Source organism: Fringilla coelebs (genome assembly GCF_963513975.1).
Source record: "Fringilla coelebs genome assembly, chromosome: 13".
In the NCBI taxonomy this organism is placed as follows: domain Eukaryota; kingdom Metazoa; phylum Chordata; class Aves; order Passeriformes; family Fringillidae; genus Fringilla; species Fringilla coelebs.
This window is the reverse complement of record NC_140039.1, coordinates 13,337,306-13,356,435: the sequence shown is the minus strand read 5'-3', so window position 1 is coordinate 13,356,435 and position 19,130 is coordinate 13,337,306. Positions and strand designations below refer to the sequence as shown.

The 19,130-nt window shown below is 53.9% G+C and overlaps 2 protein-coding genes across 4 annotated transcripts in view; one reads left to right on the top strand and one right to left on the bottom strand.

The window, feature by feature from the left end:
* MTMR14 (myotubularin related protein 14) overlaps positions 1 to 6,199 on the bottom strand; it is a 31,271-nt gene extending 25,072 nt beyond the window's left edge. For all 3 annotated transcript variants that reach the window (XM_084214668.1, XM_084214669.1, XM_084214670.1), the window contains exons 1-4: positions 6,025 to 6,199; positions 5,804 to 5,949; positions 1,394 to 1,502; positions 289 to 364 (exon numbers count right to left, since the gene is read on the bottom strand). In XM_084214668.1, coding sequence (XP_084070794.1) covers positions 289 to 364; positions 1,394 to 1,502; positions 5,804 to 5,949; positions 6,025 to 6,153 — 460 coding nt within the window. In that variant the 5' untranslated portion in view covers positions 6,154 to 6,199. The remainder of the gene's footprint in view (positions 1 to 288; positions 365 to 1,393; positions 1,503 to 5,803; positions 5,950 to 6,024) is intronic.
* Positions 6,200 to 7,760: 1,561 nt separating this feature from the next.
* On the top strand, positions 7,761 to 17,798 carry LHFPL4 (LHFPL tetraspan subfamily member 4; the record flags this gene model as incomplete). The annotated part of the gene is made up of 4 exons (XM_084214693.1): positions 7,761 to 8,166; positions 16,606 to 16,842; positions 17,026 to 17,042; positions 17,363 to 17,798. 4 exons carry the CDS (start codon positions 7,761 to 7,763, stop codon positions 17,369 to 17,371), a joined length of 669 nt encoding a protein of 222 aa, XP_084070819.1. The 3' UTR covers positions 17,372 to 17,798.
* Between the last annotated feature and the right edge of the window lie 1,332 nt (positions 17,799 to 19,130).

Below are 19,130 nucleotides of genomic sequence, written 5' to 3'. Positions count from 1 at the left end.
CTGAATCCCTTGGGATGCCTTTATTTGCCTACATATTTCCTGTAACTCACTCTTCAACCTCAAGTTCTTTCGTCACTGAGGTTCTTATGAGCTGTGGCACTGTCCTGTATACAGTGCTTGGAAATGGACATGAGGTTTCAGTCTTTGCTCTGTTATGCTAAGCCTGATACAAGCAGCCCATGCTAGAGCTCCCACTGTTTTGGGAAGAGCTTGGCCTCATGTGTAGCTCTCTGTCCCAGCACTGACCAGCCTTACCATGCAGACAGTCACGAACGGCTCCTCACTCACCAGAGAAGATATAGTTGTAGCCAGTGCGCCCATAGAGCTCTCCCCAGCCAGCCAGTGTTGCTGATCTGCAAATATGCTGGAGGAAGATTTTTTTATTAATCACAGAGGCTCCAGGAGTCCTTCCCTTATCATGCCTATTTGCTGTCAGGTTACATAGAAAGGGTTGGTATCTACACCTATCATCTCTCAGCTGTCTGCCCTGCAACCCTGGTCCAGATTGAGGTCTCCAAACACAGCAAACTCCCAAGTGCCTTTATCGGTAGCTAGTTTTTAAATTATATTTTCATCTCCAGTTCTCCAATGCATTAATACAGTCAGGTCTTGCCAAGTTAGCAACACATGCTCTGTTAATACCCTACTTGAGCCTTATTTCCACATTCCTCTGGATGAGATTATGGATGGTCCCAAGATGACTCAGGGCAGTTCACTCCTGCAAAAAAGGTCAGCAGATGCAGCCCACAATGGCTTCAGTCAAGCTAGATTAAAATTGTCACAGGTATGATGTTGCTATTCATGCAGTGTTTCTAAATTCAACTAAGAAAACTGAATTAAGCGACTTAAATTCTAAATGAGACTATTCCTACAGGGCTTCAACACAGTTTAAGTAATTCACATAAAAATGAATCTAATTTCACTTTCTTACAGATCCCCTTGCAGACAAGCCCACACATTCATAAGACCATTTATGCAATCTTGCTTCCCAAGGGAATAGACAAAGGAAACTTCTCTGGAGATAGGAAAGTTACTCAAAGGGAGCTGCTGAGAAGAGTAAGGGACAAACAGGGACAATAATTATCTTTCTCCTCTGAAATGCCAAATATCGTAAGGACTTCAAAAGGGACATACATAGGAGAAAAAAAAAGTTAGCTCTTTGGTGCAAGGCTCGTGATTTGGTGGGGGAGAAGAGCCTGAAGTGCCCACAGACAACTTATGCAGCCTAGGTAGCAAAAGCTACCTGCTACGACAGGCTGCCTGCTTGTACCTAAGCACAGATTTTTACACTGTTTGGAAAAGTGACAAGTGACTGAAGGCGTGGCTGCACAGTTCAAACGGCAGAGAGAAAGGCCATTTGCTCAGTAAAGACAGGTAACTCAGGAAACTTTACCTTTCCCTTGTACAGAATGACCGGGCAAACAAAGCGTCCTCTACACCTGGCCATCTTACTCCGGTTGATGAGGTCCTGCAGTTTGCCAACCTGCACAGTGCTCTCATACCTAGTGGGCAGAGATTCAGGTCAGTACACAGAGCATCTTCTCGCACATCTTTCAGCAAAGCCACCACAGAAACCCTGGGCTGCAATCCCATCCCTTTCCCTAGAAGTCAGCTCCAAAATTAGTAAGCATGAAAACACTTTGAGAATTGCTTCTGCTGCTGTACAACACATTTGGACACTTTTCTGGCTCCTTTTCTTTATTTTGAAAGACCAATGCACAGTACATGATGGCACCATCAGGAACTGGCAAACATGAGCACCACCAGTAGGGTCTGCCACAGACTAACACATGGATTACTAGGGAAGGACTGTCAGTGACTACAAAAATATTTGTTCTGTTTTCTCTGCTATCACCTTTCCATTCAAAACCAGCTCAGCAGTACCATCACAGTGAATTCACTATCAGAGGGATAGTTTTGCAAGAAAAAAAGAAATATAATAGAAAATCAAATCTTGAACACTCCATGATCCTCAAGCATTTGTGTTGCCAGGTAATTAAACAACTAAATCAGCTAGTGGGTTGAGCAGGGTACTTAGATGTCAGCTGCACCTGCAGAACTACATTTTGTTTGGTTTTCTTGTTGAAGTTAAAATAAAATTGTGTTTCATAGCAGGAGACAATTTGGAAACATGTTAAAATTGCTCCAGTTGGTTTAAGCATTAGCCCACATTTGATAGGAATTCAAACTCACTTCTGAACTACAAAGACCCCAAGGAGGAACTGTCAATGTAAAGAGGAGTAGAGCTGGAATTGGAGAAGCATCCAGAGTGATATATTAGAAACCAGGTTAAGTCTGGACATACAAAACTGCATGGCTATGCACCTGGAGATGGCTGACAAGAATTTCCAGTTAGCCTTTCCTGTAATGGAGCACAGTAGAAGAGGCAGATGAACTGCCTGATCTCTGGATGTTAATACATTATCAACATGGTAAATCTGAAATAGGGGAAAAATAAGATCATGGGAAATTCCCTAGAGAGATGTAGAAGTACCAGCATTATTGTGCAGAGCACAGGCTCTCAGCTGAGATAAAGCATCTGATTCTAGTGACCCACCCCTGCCTGAAGAGGCACAGGAAGATGAGTAGGAGAGTCTATGCTGCAAGAGAAACCACCAGGGTCAGATGGAAAGAGCAGATGAAGATAAGCAGATGCACAGCAATATGTGCATCAGGGTGAAGGACAGTACAATGGAGGAAGTGGAGAACTCAAATACAAAGGACAACACTGGCCTAAGAACAAATTAATACCTTTACAATGGAGTTAATGAAAGTTGCTAAACTTCAGAATCACTAAGAGTGTGGAGCAATGTACCAGCAGCTGCCATTCTGGGAAGGATTAAAAAAAAACCAAACCTATTATTAAAATGGAAAACAATCTGTTTATGGAAAGTATTATACAAGGTGGTGCCAGTAGAAGCAGGGAAACAAAACAAGACTTCCAAATACTTTTTTTTTTAATAGAAGGATTTGATTCTCAGAATTCATAGTGGTGGTTTAAGTTTTTTCATGTTTTCCTGCATATACAATTATTTTGCTGTTCAGCTCCAAAGACCTTTGACATATACCAAAATTTAAAGAACAAAAACCTAAGCTAATCTTCTTTAAACAATGTGAACATGAGGGTGCTAATTGGAAAGGCAGGAAAATGTGAGCAAGTGTGAGAAGAAATTACTTCACATATAATTCCCAACACCAAACTATTTTGAAACTCAAAAGATTCTGAGGCACAGATTTGGTGGTGGGGCTGTTTTTAAATGAATGCATGCAATTAAGAGATATATCCTGCACTCTGCTCCAGTTCCCTTTATGTTTCCTTTGCAAAAGGAAATACGGAGGGAACAAAAAAAACTTAAATACATCAAAATAGCTCCATGGCACTGCTTCCAAGTCTAGAAGATGGGAGTTAGCAAAACTGAAATACCCAAAGACCAGAAATTGTAAGAGAAGCACCTCTATGGGAGCCGAGACAAGACAACAGGTTTCACGCACTGCACTTCCCTGGAGAGCTTTCTGCAGCACTTGTGAATGAGTCTGAGCAGCTTGGCAGGAGCCCAGGACACGGAGTGAGCAGGAAGCCCTGCACCCTGCTGGGGACATGGAAGGATAAGCCCCTCTCCAGGCACACCAGCCCTGTTCCTTGGGAGGTCTGCACACGCACTGGAGAGACCCATCTGCCATCAGTCATGGCTGTGCTACAAATAAGCCCCTCAGATCTCACCTCAATAACGACCCTCAGTAATGCAGGAGATGAATATGGTAAACAAACAGTTGTATCAAGACTCCTGTAGCAAGGGGGAAGCTGCTCTGAAGAACAGGTGTAATGTTTTTACAGGATTAGTGACTAAATGCAGCATAAATAGGAGTGAAATCTAAAGCAAAAGGTTCAAAACACACAGAATTCCTCCTGCACCTGCCTAGATTTCAGAGTACTGTTAGCAAACTTGGATCAAGCAAAGTCCTTTCTTCCCCCAGCTACAGAATGAACTGATTTGGGTTAAAAAAATATCAATTTTTTGCTGTTTCTTCACATGACTCCAGAAGCAGCTGTACTGACAGAAATGATGGTACAACGAAGAGTTTGTACATGTGAAAACTGCTTCCAAAGCACCTCAGTATTCTCAGAGTTGAGAAGCTTCAAGTAGACCTTACCAGCTGATTAAAAACATTACAAAGATAAAAACAGAAGCATTCAAGGCCAGGTTGGATGGGGCCCTCAGCAACCTGATCTAGTGGAAGTTATCCCTGCCCATGTCAGTAGGCGCTGGAACTGGATGATCTTTAAGATCCCTTCCAAGTCAAACCATTCTGTGGTTTCACAAGAGGCAGCCAGAGACATGGTCCAGGATGGAGTGTTCTGCTCGCTGGAAGCGGTTTTTTTCCCTTCCATAACACAGGAAGTGCAATGGTCTCTATTTCATAATTATTCCATAGGAGTAAAATGATTAAACTAAAACCTGCATTTGTTGGAAAATGACTCGGCAGCTTTTACAAAAATCATCATACTGAAATCAGGAGAGTGATGTTGAAGTGTAGTCTGGTTTTGTGACTCTTTTTTGGACAGTAAATCAAAACCTGTCAAGAATCAGTATAAATACAGTTAATTCTCACTGCTGGCTTGCAAAGGTCACAGAAGAAAATGGGGCACCAAGTGTAAGTACACTTATTTTGAACACTTGTCAGAAAAATTAAGCATCCTTTCCTCTTGCAAGAGCAGGAAAAGCAGAAGCACTCAGTTTCTCTTCCCTAAAGCTTCCCCTAGTTACACTTAACAGCTTCAAACTTCAGTTTCCTGTTTTTTGCAGCAAGGGGTTTAATCTTTTCTAATCTCATCCAACTGTTAGGCAGAAGCTCTCCCACCTGGCAGTCAGTCATGGCTGGTTTCCAAATGCCCCCTCCTACAGCACCCAGCCTATGTGTCAGCACGGCAGCTGATGGTTTTCCTTCCTCAGGCAAAGCAGCTGGACATGTGAGAAAGACTTGTTGACCCTCCTTTTGAACACATCACTCTTGTCATGGACACACAGTCAAAACTGCAAAACTACATTATGTTTTGTTGAAGGAAAAGGTAAAAATGAGAGGCTGTGGTTGGAGCTGGAAGGAGCAGCTCAGACTCAGCCAGAAGCAAGACCAACGTGATCCTGAGCTTGTGGGTCAAAGTCCAGAGATGTGTTGGCTCAGATGTGCACCAAACTGAATAAGTGTTTCCTATTAGCTCACTAAACCTCAGCGCCCACTGACCTGTTCCTCATGGAGGGGAGACGAAATAACCTGGAACCTGGTCTGGAATGACAGAAATATCTGTCTAGGCTGTCTTCTCTGCCTAGCCTCTATCAGACCCCAACCCGAGATGATTCGCAGACTAAAATTTCCCACATCAGAGGCCTTGCTGCAAGACCACAGGTACTTCATCAAGGCAGGGAGGGAATCACACAGGCTTTCTCACAACCTTGAGCCTTCGGGTGAGCTGCAGCACAACAATCACCAGGAGGCAAGGCTGTGATCAGGTTTGCACCAGGGCCACATGCAGCGGAGCTGGTGCTGCCCTGGAGCACCCCCGTTTCCTTCACAGCCCTCGAGTAACAGGTTCAGCTTGGCAGCTTTCCCCAAGGCGGCAGCCCCGGCAGGCAGCGAGGGGAGTCCCGGGAGCGGCTGACACCACCGGCTATAATTAGCGCAGCGCAGCCCGCAGGGCTTCCCCCGGCCGGCGGGAGCCTCGGAGCGCCAGGCGCGGAAGCTCCGGGACAACAACTCCGCCGGGCGTCAGCTGCACGGGACGGGACACGGGAACCGGGGGCCTTACGAGTCACGGCTGGCGCCGGCGTCGCGCTCCAGGAGGACGATGTGCCGCGGATAGTGGGCGCAGACCTCGCCGTGCACGTTGGGGATCACGCTGTAGCGATAATCGCGGCCGAAGAGCTCCAGGCACCGCCGTTCGATCCGCTCCACCTGCGCACAGCCACCGCTCAATGCCCACCGCGCCGGTTCCCGCTCCCCGCGCCCCCCGAGTCCCGGTGCCCTCACCTTGGCAGCGGCGACACCGCCGCCGTCCTTGGCGCGGTACTGTGCCCGGGAGAACTCCAGCAGCAGCTCGGCCAGGGAGCGGTCCCCGGAGCCCGCCGGGGGGCAGCCGCGGGCCGCCGCCGCCGCCATACCCGCGCCGCTCACCGCCGCCTCGGGCCCATCGTCCCGCCCGCCGCTTCCGCCCGCCCGCGACGCGCCCCTTCCGCCCGCTCCCGGCGTCATCGGGGCGCGCCGCGCTCCGCCCCGGGGTACCGCGTCCCGCTCCGGGGGTATCGGGCTCTGCTCCGGCCCCGCGTTTACACCCGCAGCGAGACGCGGCAAATGCTGTCAGGCCTCGCCGAGTGGGTCCGACCGTGGCGTTGGCGGGCGTGCCCAGGGCGTTGCCCTAAAGAAAGAATCCCGAAACGGGTTTCAACTAAAGAAGGCCCTCCCGCAGTGTGGTCGCACGCACTGAGCCCGTGGCAGAGGAGCTGCGGGGTGAGCGGAATCGCTGCCCGGACACGGCTGAGGCCGGCACTGGCTCGTGTGCCCGGGCAGTGTCACGGAGCCAGCTCGGGCTGTGCGTGCCGAGGGTGACGGGCGCTGTCCGTGCCCAGCCGGAGGCACGGCTCCTTGGCTCTTGCAGGGGAACACAACGTGTTTTTTGTCTGCATTTGTCTAATTTGCAAATCAGCTGTGAATCTTTACAAACATTTAATGACAGCCGAGTTCAACTGCAGCTAACGCGGTGCATCTCGTTGCCTGAGAATGAAACTGGCCCGACATGGTTTGGTCTCTGCTGGGTTTGGGACCGCTGTGAGGCTGACGGGGAGGTGGCAGGACTTCGCAAGGGCACATGCCGGCATACAAGTGCTGACAGCCTGTGTGACACTACTGGCATTGCCGTTTACCCCAGCCCAGTCATCCACCACACCTAGCCTGGCGCACGCTATGCACCCCAGCCCTGTCACCACATCTGACTTGGCGCAGCCGTGTACCTGGCCTCGCTCTGTCAGAGGTTTTGGGTCGACTCCTGCTGCCCCAGAGCGGGTGCAGCCACAGTGGTGGCAACTTACTTGCCTTGTCCCCGCCAGGAGGGTGGGGAAGGTCTGCCGCCCGTACGGGGGGCTACGCCGGCACCCCGCGGGCCTCCCCCGGACTCGTGAAGGATGCGGGAGGATGGACGCTCTCCCTGCGGGCGCACTCCAGCCAAAGGCAGCCACGCAGGGACCTTCCAGCATTTATCGGAGCCATGCCCCGGCGCTACCCCAGGCGGGGTCGGTGCGGGGAACGGTCCTGCCGGACTGGGGGAGAGGAATGGGCCCGGCGACCCGACCCGAGCCAAGCCAAGCCGAGTGGATGCGAGCCGAACCGAGACGAGCCCGTCGCTCGGTCGAGCCCGAGGCGAGCGCAGCAGAAGGCGGCGGAGCGGTCCGATCCGTGGGGGACGGGCTCGGAGGGTCTCGGTTCGGCTCGGGCTCGGCTGGGCTCTGGCTGGGCTGGGCTGGACTGGGCCCGGCCGGGCTCGAGCCCGGGCTCGGCTGGGCTCGGCTCCGCAGTGGCGGGGGGGCGCACGGCCGCGCGCGCGCGGCGGGAGCGCGCGGGGCGCAGAGGCGGCAGCCAAGATGGCGGCGCGGGTGTCGCAGGGCCCGGCAGCCCGCGGGCGCTCTTAGGCCGCGGCCCCCCCGCCCCGCCGACCCCGGGCGGGCTCCCCGCCGCCCCGGCCCCTCCCGCCTCCGGCAGCGGCGGCCGGCAGGATGCTGCCCTCGCAGGAAGCCTCCAAGCTGTACCATGACAACTACGTGCGGAACTCGCGCGCCATCGGCGTGCTCTGGGCCATCTTCACCATCTGCTTCGCCATCATCAACGTGGTGGTCTTCATCCAGCCCTACTGGGTGGGCGACAGCGTTAACACGCCCAAGCCCGGGTACTTCGGGCTGTTCCACTACTGCGTGGGCAGCGGGCTGGCGGGCCGGGAGCTGTCGTGCCGCGGCTCCTTCACCGACTTCAGCACCATCCCCTCGGGCGCCTTCCAGGCGGCCGCGTTCTTCGTGCTGCTCTCCATGGTGCTGACGCTGGGCTGCATCACCTGCTTCGCCCTGTTCTTCTTCTGCAACACCGCCACCGTCTACAAGATCTGCGCCTGGATGCAGCTGCTGGCAGGTACACACCGGCACCGGGAACCACCGGCACCGGGAACACCGGCCTGCCCCGTGCCTGGCGGCGGGGAGGGATGGGGAGAATGTGGGTAGCGCTGAGCGTGCAGTACCCGGGGAATCCCCGGCAGTGGTAGTGGGGTCCCTGGCTACAGGGAACAGCAAGGTTGCTCAAGGAAGCTGGGCTGAGTCCAAACACTGCAGGGCCGTGGATCCAGGATCCAGCCCCACAGTTTCTTGGCACACCCAGGCCAAGTGCTAGTGCTGACTAGCAGGAATGGGCACCCGTCTGGGACACTGGCACCGAGGGCTCGCTGGTATCCCGTGGCCACAGGGAACACAAGAGCTGCTCCAGAAAGCTGGGCTGGGTACAGGTACTGTGTATCCATAGGGCATCCCAGCCAGGAGCTGGCCCTAGGACTTGTCCCTGGGACAAGCAGGCCAGGCACTGGCACTGACAGAGCACCACAGACAGGTGCTGGCTCTCGGCACTGGCACCTGGGTCTCCCCAGGCAGAGGTTGGCCACAGGGAACATTGGGATCGCTCAAGGAAGCTGGACAGGTACAAGCACTGTAGGGCCATGGGTCTTCTCAGCCAAGAAATGTCCTCAGGACACTCCGGAGCTTCCTGGGACATCCAGATCAGGGACTGGCACTGGGAATGGTCACACCTGCTTGGGGCACTGGAGCCTGGGATTCCCCAGGCAAGGTCTGACCCCAGGGAAACATAAGGCTCCCTGGGACACAGCCAGAGAGCTGGATCAGGGACCCACCTCAGGTGACTCCAGAACAGGCACTGACCCTGGGACACCTGGGCAGTTTGGACAGTCTGGACACTCAGGATATCCTGGGCTAGGGACCCACCTTGGGGCACTTCAGTACACTCCAGTCGAGGATCAGCATTGGGACACCCTACAACATGGCCTAGGACACGCTGGATCAGCCCCCTGAATCCCTGGGGGGCTGATCCACATCAGGGACCAGCCTCCCTGTCAACCCCAGAGATGTGGGATTGTCCTCAAGAGATAGTCACTTTAGGGGAACACTCAGCCCCCAAAGGGACCCCATCACTAGAAGAAGCCCATGCATGGATCCCCCATCCCTGTAAAAGCACCCTTCAGCTCTCCCTTACAGACATATTGTACCCAGGCCCTCTCTCTCCTGCATTATGGAAGGGCTGTGAGGATAGGCCTCTCCCAGCCCTCTCCAGTGCTTCCCACAGAGGTACACCATACATTTCTCTTGATGTCTCCCCTGACATGACCCCTCAAGCCCAGTAATTAACCCCCACCAAAAGTGACCCTGTCTATAGATCCTCCTTAGGTCCCTCTACAAATGAAACTCCACTGTAGATATATCCCAAGACCCTCACAGACTCACTCCTCAAAGTGACACTGTACAATAACCCAGACCTTTCCGCAGAAAGGGACCTGATGCCTGTATTGATAGGGATCCGAAGTATCCCCTTATGCACAGACTTCCCAGGTGTCCTCACACAGGGTCTGTCCTTTTGGGAGAAAGATCCTTAAGAATGATGTTAAACTTCCCTTGGTAGCAAGACCCTTCACTTCCTTCTCTGCACAGTTTTACCAGGTGTGGACAAACACACTCTCCACTGCATACTAAGTGTGAATAGACCTAGAGCTTTCACTGGAAGGACTTACAGTGCCCCTTATTCCTAACAGAAGGACCCCATTCATCCCCTCTGTGAGAAGGGCCCCAGTCCTTGATGTGGAAGGATACAGCCCCTCTGTGTGAGGACTTTTCAGCTAGCCCAGCTCTTTCCCTTACAGCTGGAGGGCTGGAAAGCCTGACCTCCCCTCACCCAGATCGGGACCACAGCCAGACCTGGAGCTGCCTTGGCTTATCAGGAAATTCCCTCATCTTTAATTTTCCCTGTCCTGAAGATTTATCAGTTTAAAGCAAGCTCAGAGCCCAAATCCTACCGATTGTCGGCAGCTTAATCAAGTGGCGTGGAGTGCCCAGCTGCTGCTGCCGCACAGGGAGCTGTGTGGCAGAGGGCACAGCACTGGAGGCAGCTCTGGGTCTTCTCCCCAGGGCCTCCTGTCCTGTCCTGGCTCAGGTTTGGGTGGCCATGACAGCACTTTGCTGTTGTCACCTCTGGCTACCCGTCACCTTGCGTTGGGGCTTGTCCTTGGTCACACTTTGCACCTTGTAATTACACGTGTTGCTGACAAGTGCACTTGTGAGAACCATGAGTGCTCAGCTCAGTGGGGCCGTGGCCCCAGCCAGCCCAGGTTGGCTGGGAGCTCTCCCAGAGCAGCATGGCTCCATGGCTTCTCTGTTGGGGTAAGTCCAAGGCACCATTAAGAGAGAGTGGCCCTCCACCCTACCCTGAGACACGACGCATGAGAGAGCTGCTGTCCTACAGGACAGGCTGATGTTCCCGTCAGAGAGGGCCTGGATGCAGAGGTGGTGGTGTGGTGTGTCCCAGCAAGAGAGTCTTGTCTGGCAGGGGTCAGGCAGGGATGAACTTCCCTTAGAATATCTGAGGCAGCCACAGGTGGATGTACTTACCATGTGCATGGAGAAATAGCTGCCATGACCTATGAAGAGAGTACCATAGGGCAGATCTTACTGCAGGGACATAGCCTGATGCAGGCTCTGGCACATCATTTTGGCAAACTTCAGAGATTCACTTGGCTGGGAGGTTGGAGGATTCTGTCAGAGCAGAGAGTTTGTAGGAGCAGAGAAGGACAGGAAATTCCTCTTGCCTCAGTGAGGGTTTAGCTGAAGAAGAACTTGCACTACTATGGCAGAAGCAACTGTGAGGCCCAAAGTCTCTTGGTCTCCCTGGTGAAAGCCAGGTGATGGGCAGAGAGATGGAGCAGAGGTGTTCCCACCCCATCCCTGTGGGATGGCCAGTGCAGAGTAAAGGGCTGCTGATTGTGGGCATGGATGGGTTTTTCAGAGGAGAAAAACCAAGTACAGGAATGTGGGGGAGGAGGATGAGGAATTCAGGATCTCTTTCAAAAAACAAAAAAAAAAAAGAAAAAAACCCTTTAAATCATCGATGTCTAATTAGTGGACAACAATCAAGGCAGGGTTTAATTAGAGCTTGACAGAAAGCTCCAGCTCAAAAGCCACTGCCCCCCTAGGAAGAAACGGGATCTAATTAAGAGGAAAGACTCTGCTTTATCGCAAATTGAAATGTGGCCATCTGCCCTGTTCAAAATCCCAGTAACGCAAAACTGGAGATTTTGCTAAATCCTTCTGTTATAAAACCAGAGATGGGCCTTTAACATGAGCATGTCAACCACTGTATGACTGACAGCACCTGATGCCACCCCAGTACTCCAAATTAGCAGAGGGGCACCTTCAGACAGTTCCATGGGATGATGCTTGAAGAGAAATGGGCTGTGAGGGTGATCCCCCTTGGGATTTGTCTGCAGGAAATCAGAGCACAGGAATACACCACCACCAGGCCACCCAGGAGCCTGAGCATTTCCTCTGATTCCCCAATACTCTGCTGTAGCATAGGACACAGACACTCACCCTGTGAGTTTACTCCGAGCTTTGAACAAAATTGTCCTGCTGCCCAGCACTAATGCCCCTCAAGACAGCCCAGCCACCTCTGTGTGACACTGCATCCATGTGCCTCCCATCAGGATGATTACCCTGCGTGGTACCCAGGGCTGTTTCCAGAGGGTCTTTGGTTTTGTACTTAGAGTCTATTGAGGTTCAGAAGAGGCAGCCAGCTGAGCACACTATACTGCTTCCAGGGAAGAATTGGCTGGACACATTTCAAGGTGTTTCCCTGTGCTCCAGGTCCAGCAGTCACTGTGGTGAGACCTTCATACTCCTTCCCTTAGGGATACATGACACATGGGGTGCCTTTCCACCTGGGGTCATGCTCTTGGCCTTAGGGCTAGGCTTTGTCCTTATCGGTGGCATTTTGGCATTGATTGTGACATGTCCAGCCACCTTTCCTGATGGAGAATGTGGTGATACATATCCATCTGAGCTCTCTTCTCCTTTGGCAGACTCACTTCAGAGCTACACTCACCTCTTGGATGGGCCCTTCCAAGGCCTGAGAGCAGAGGCAGGTTCCTGAGCAGGGCTTCATCTTCTGCACCTCAGCTGTGTTTGCCACCATCTCAGTGGGGATCCCTTGCATGGCATGGTTTTGGTATATCCATGGAGAGGAGTAATGAGGGAATTGTTGCCAGCTGCTGGGCTGAGCATGGTGGAGCTGTGTGGTGGTGTGGCCTCAGCCCCAAGGGAAAGCATGACCTGGCCTGGGTGAGTGCTAAAGCCCCAAGACCCTCCCTGGTTCTGGCAGCAATGCAGTGGGTCTGCTGAGCCACATCAGGACAGGCTCATCTTCCTGGCTGTGACTTGCTAGAGACCCAAGTCCTTTCAGAGACTTTGAGGTTTCAAAATATTGTTTTCATGGATATAAAAGTCAGTCATTGAAATTCTTAATGAAAAAATATGAGGCAGATACCATTGCTGCAAACCAGCTTGGAGTGTAACTGGGACAGCTGCTGAGCGTGAGAGTGCCCAGGGAGGTTGTGGGGTCTCTGTCTCTGGAGTCATTCAAAACCCATCTGGACACATTCCTGTATCACCTGCTCTAGGTGACCCTTGGCAAGAGGGTTGGACTAAATGATCTCCAGAGGTCCCTTCCAACCTTAACTATCCTGTGACTTTGCAGTTTATCCTCAGGCCTTTTCTCTGTCAAAGGGAGAAATATTGCCCGTATATGAACCACTTCCACCTGCTGACCTTGTAGCAAAAATAACAACACTGCTAAAACCCTCAGCCTTTGCTGAATTACTGCCTTCTGGACCCCCAGAAAAGCTTTCATAAAGATTCCCCTCTTCTTCCCCTACCACTCAGGTCTTTCAGAGGGGACAGGAGCAGGGCTGCAGCCCATCCCTTGCATCCGTGCAGCGCCGTGTGCTCGGCAGCCGCCGCCGCGGGGTTTGCGCGGCAGCGCAGCCCTCCCGTGGCGGCTCTTAATGTGCCTGGGTACGCGCGGGGAGGGGCTGAGCCGCGCGTCTCGGAGCCGCTCGTGTCCTGGAGCTTACATCCCTGAACTGTTGTTCCAGATAAAGTAACTGTCAGTTCTGATTCATACAAACTCATAACTCTATTCTGAATCCTGCTGATTTTTTGGCACAAAAACAGCCTGTGGAGCAAAACGCCATAAGGGAGCTCGTGTCTGTGTAAATGGCCGGTGCTCGCCGTCCAGAGCGTGCTGCCCTTTGTGTTGATTTATTTTTGAGAGATTTCAGTTTTTAGGGGGAGGAGGGGGGGGACTGTGTTTGTCCCCTTTCCTTTTGGTGCTTAACTCTCAGGAGGTTTTCTGGTGAGAAGAAGTCACTCTAGACCCCAACAGCACACCCCAGCCCCTGTTCCCCGGGGTTTTTGGATGTGCTGTACTCATGCCAATTTAAAAAGCCCTTTTTGGATCCAGTGATTGCTGGTTTTCCCCCATTACCTCACATCTTCCTGTTTGTGTCTTCTGTGGTGGTGTGATGCTCTGGGGGAGGTCACATCTCAACTGCTGGGCATGTCCTAAGCTCCTTCCACCCATGGCAGGCGGCAGCAGTAAAAGCCAGTTTTCATTCACACCTGCAGACTAAACTAGACAGAAAAAGTAATTTTAAAAAATCAGATTTTAATCCTGCTGTCACAGCTGTTCAGGACAGGGGCAGTGGTAATCAGCAAACATGGAGGTTACTCATACAGTCCAAATTAGCTAAATGCACCTTGTACCAGGAGATGTTGTCCTGCCAGCAGGAGCCTCCTCTTTCTGCTCAAATCTTGCTTCAGTGTTACAGCCTGAGTCATAACATTGCATTCCCTTTGATTAATTTATTTTGTGAGGATATCAAAAGCCCTTGAGATGCCCATGTTTTTTCTAATGGACCTTGACAAGGGAGCACTGAGGAGTGAGAAGTCATGAACCAGCTGTAAAGCCAAGAAATGCCAGCTTTATGGGGTCAGAGCCCCACCCTCAGCAGGATCATCCTCCCTCTGCACGCACCCTGTCCCAGTGATCACTGAAGTGCCTGCTCTCAAAACTGTCTTTACAATTGGAAAAAGTCTAGGAAAAGGAGTTGGTGCCCAGAGCCTAGGGACAGGATGGCAGCTGTGGGATGTGACAGACCAACCAGCCATCCTTGGTGCCACTGGCAGTGAGGACTGGCACCATGCACTCAGAAGAACAGGAATTAAAAGCAAAATGGACAGGAGTTGGGTTATTTTTTCCTCTTTTAATAGTGGCTCTTCATAGGAGCCATCACCTGGTGCTTTTCTTGTGGTTGAAAGGCATAGAAAATTTGCTACTTTAAACAAAACCCAAGGTTTTCCTGCAGGTCTACAAGGGGTCTTAAGGCATTTGGAGGTAGGTGCTGGCAGAATGGTGCCAGAGGGATGGGCAGGAAGAGCCCTGACCCCTCATCCCCCAAACCTGTTGGAGAGGCCAGCATTGAGGCTTGTGGACTGTGTGGGCATCCCTCCTTGTTCTTGCTCTTCTTTTCAAAGTCACTCCTTGCTGCAGGCACAGGAAGGTGTTTCCAGGACACTGGGCGGCCTGGGGAGTGCAAAAAAGGGAATTGTTTGTGACAGAGCAGAGCACTCGGCTTGCTGCTGGGGACACGTAGGGCAGATGGGAGGAGGAGAGCACTGAGCTGCTCTTCATCAGGAGAGCACCTGCCTTCAGTAGCACAGCCACTTCCCAGGGAGCTGTAGAGCAGTGAGGGGTTTTTGGGAAGAGGCCAGTCACCCTCAGGCAGAGACATTTGTGTATGTGGTGACTTGAGCACGCACCTCTGCCCAGTAGTAAATTTATTGTTTAATTCTGTCAAATGGGCTGTGAGGGCATGGACGGAGATCCTGTAACTGCTCAGTGGGACAGGGCACACCCAGGCAGCTGGAGCTGCTGCTTTCTGTGCTTTCCCCAAGCCTCACTGTGTACCTGTGGTCCTTTCCTCCTCCTCTATGATTTCAGCAGATTTCTTACAACCGTGCCCATTTCCAGGCTGGGTTGTGCTAGCCTGAGCAGTGCTGTGGGGGCAAACCCACCCTTTGCTGGGTATTGTCACAGAGCACCTTAGCTTGTTTCACAGCTGCACTGCACTGGGAGCTCAGAGGATCCTAAAATCCTCTTAGCATCTCTGCTTTCACAGGAACAATCCCTGGCACAGGTCTGCTGCACCTGATCCCCTTTAATTCAGGCCCTCAGCTGAATTAATGCCATCCTATTCGAAGGTGCCCAGGTCAGCAGCAGGCCAGGCTGCTCCTCACCATTTACCATGCAGTGCATGGCATTGGTGCTGATTGTGCAGCAGGATGGTTTTGCAGAGGGATGGTTTTGGGTTGGCCCAGTCCCAGACAGGCTGTGCTTGGCTGGGAGTCCCTGGTGATGATGTGCTGGAGACATTGGCTTGGCTCTGTGCAGCCATGTGGTGCTGGGGTGGCACCAGGGCTGTGCATTGCAGTAAATCAGCATGCAGGGCTTGCCACTGTCCGCAGACACTTTTACCAAGGGGGTTTGCTCTGTGTGTGGAGGAATCAGAGACCAGGCAGCAGCTGCTGCATGACATTTTGTGCCAGCGTCCCTGTCCTTTCCTGGGTGCAGTGTGATGCCCTGCAGGCACTTGCCTCCCTCCTGGGATTTCCCTTCCCCATGGAAAGGCAGTGCAAAACACATTCCAGCACCCAGAAAGCTCATGCCAGACCACCAGCTGCCTGCCTGCAGGGTGTTTGCTGAAAGGCATGGAGAGAGAACTTCTTACTGGTGTGGGCACAAGCTCTTGCTTCTTACTTAACTCAGGGCAAAAGTATCCGCAGGGCACCACAGCCAATATCATTACTATATTTAGCTTTTCCGTCTGCTAGGGGGTGAGGAGCTTTTGTACTTGCTGTAGTCAGAAAAAGTCACCTCCTTACCTTAATAGTCACAGGCTTTGTCTTGGCATTTCCATCCTTGTGTTCCCTGATGTCTCCTTGCTCAGCACAGTGTGCTGGGGGGAGGCCTGCTGGGATGGTGACCCCTCTGGGAGTGGTGCTTGGAGGCTGTGGGGTGGTCAGGTATGGGGGCTCCTGGGGATGACAGTCCTTTCCACAGGCAGCATCCCTGCCCACAGTGCACCGGTAGCTCCTGCCCACATGCAGGGAGTTAGTAGTGATGAGGAAAGCCCGTGGGCAGCCACTGATCCTGTGGCTGATGCTGGTAGAAACCAAGAGCCTGAAGTCCCCATTTGTGCGTGGGCCAGGTTTGGGACAGCCAAAAACGCAGTTCCTGGGGCTCCTGAGGCAGTGGTGGCTGTCACCTGCCATGTTGCCGGGCTGTTGAGGGGCCAAGGTGGGCTCCCTGCCAGACATGGGCTGCACTCATGTACTGACTGGGGGGCTCAGCACCATCACTGCCACTCCATTGTCTCTGATGCTCCCCCTCCTCTCCCTCTTGCAGCGCTCTGCCTGGTGCTGGGCTGCATGATCTTTCCCGATGGCTGGGATGCAGAGACCATCCGGGACATGTGCGGGGAGAAGACAGGGAAGTACTCCCTGGGCGACTGCTCTGTACGCTGGGCTTATATCCTGGCCATCATCGGCATCCTCAACGCCCTTATCCTTTCCTTCTTGGCCTTTGTTCTCGGCAACCGGCAGAACGACCTGCTGCACGAGGAGCTCAAGACAGAGAGCAAAGGTCAGCACCATGCTACTGGGGGGATCCTGGGTGGGAGCAGCCTGGGGGGCTTGGCCCCTCTGGCAGCCTGGCCAGGGTCCCATGGGCTTAACTGCCACCTACAAGGCAAGCCAGGCTGGGCAGGGTAGGAGGGAGCTGCTGAGCCTCTGCCCTGCCTGACCTCTCTCCTTTCTGCTTCCACAGATTTTGTTGGCACTGCGGTAAGCCATGAGTGTCACTGTCCTGTCTCCTGTCCCTCTGTGGTGTCTCTGGGTGTGACTGTGCTTGGTGTCTGTGTGACATGGATGGGATGGGATGGGATGGGATGGGATGGGATGGGATGGGATGGGATGGGATGGGATGGGATGGGATGGGGGACCCTGGCTGTGCAGGCAGCAGGGCTGGGTGCAATGGGGAAGAGGGGCAGCAGAGACAGGGTGGCAGGGGTGGGGACAGGCATATGTCTGGCACATGCAAGTAGCACGATGGTGCAGTAAGACCAGCCCAAGTCCATCCCCAACCTGCTGTGCTTTCCCTGCAGAGGATATAAGGTCGACCATCCGCAGCAGGACCCTCTTCCCATGGCCAGCAGCCTGGGCGCTCCCTCCCTGTCCTGCCCTTCATTTGCTGCCAGCGGCCACACAGCGTCCCGCGCCGCCCTCCGGGCCCCGGTGCCCGTGCCAGGGATGCGCCAGCCGCCCGCCGCATCCATGGCCACCTCCATGTCCACGCCGGCACCACCATCCCACGCACCCTGCCAGCTCCGTGCCCACCGCTGCCTGCGGGCCGCCGCCGGGGGAGGATGCCTCAAACCCGCTTTGATCAAGAACAGAATCCAGCTGCGGTTTTGTTTCAAGGAAAAAACAGTCTTGGAGTTTTTAACAGATTTCTACATCCCCAGGACTCCTGACCTGCTGCCTCCCACCCGAACGCGCACCCAGTGACGCCCCGTGCCGGCTGCTCCGGGTCCCGGACCCCTCCCCACTCCCATTTTGTACAGCTCCGTGATCCTGTCTCCACAGCCAGGGGACCCGGTGGCCGAGATGGGGCCCAACCCCTACTTTTACATGTAAATTCATATTCTCTAAACAGGGTAAAGTGACTCGAGCCCCCTCTCCCCCCGCCCCGGGAGTCCAGCCCAGGACATGGTGTTTCCTGGTGCGTGGCTGGGGCCGCAGGCTGCTGCTCACTCCCCTCAGCATGGGGACCGCAGGGGCCTTGCTGCTGCCGGCCGTGGGACTCCCGACTCGCGCCGCCGTTGAATGTAAGCCCTGGTAAGTGGGAGCAGCTGAACATGCAAAACCCCCGGGCAGGCACAGGAGAACCCCCCCGCCAAGACCCCTCCCCGAGCCGGCCGCGGGCTGTTGCCAAACGCCTTCCCTCCCCATCCCCATACGGTGCTTTATCTCCACTGGTGACAGCAAGGCTTTCCCTGCCGCACGGCACGGCCGGGTGTACCTGAGCACTCCTGTACCCACCCGGCCTCCTGGCTGTACCTCGCTGGCCCGCGGTGATGGCGTGCGGGGAGCCGGTGGCTGCTGCCCCGGGCAGCGCCGGCGGCCTCCGAGGCCCACACACAGCACCCGAGAGCCGACACCCGGCACGGGTGGCTGTAGCCTGGCTGTGGCTCTGCTGGCCAGACCAGCGTGTGTGTGGGCTTCCCCTGGCCACAGGGGCTTGGGTCACCACTGCCCTCGCAATGCAATAAAGTCCTCAGCACTGGCCGTGTCTCAGTGCGAGCAGCTGGGGCTCCTTACAGGGCCCAGGGCAGGGCACCCAGGGGCTTGCTGGAGCCCTGGCAGGGCTGGACCGAGACACTGGGCAAGGCCAGGGAGCAGGCGAGTGGGAGCAGAGAGCAGGGTGGGACCACGGAGCGTGGAGGCTGCTGGGGGATGGCAGTGAAGGGCTCTGCAGGACCCAGCGCTTCACCAGGCACCAGGGGCGGGCTGGAGCAGGTAAGTGGTGCCCTAAGGCCCTGTGGGGTGGCGGTGGGGGATGGAGCTGTGCCGAAACACCATCTGGGAGCCAAAGCCACCCGGGATGGAGTGCGTGCCAGCACTCCTGCCAGTGCCCTCTGCCAGCCATGAGCCCAGTGGTGCCCACATCCCTCTGACAGCTGCCCCCCAGAACGAGGTCAACAGGAACTCGCAGCGCCTGGGTCTTGCCAGCTTGAGAGTGCTGTTGCCAGATGAATTGGAAAAACAAACCAAGAAAATCAGTGGAGAAAGGAATACAGTAGCTGTAATATATCTGTATTTTAGTACAAAGTTTGATACAGTGTTTCACAAAACCTTATTGAAAAATATAAA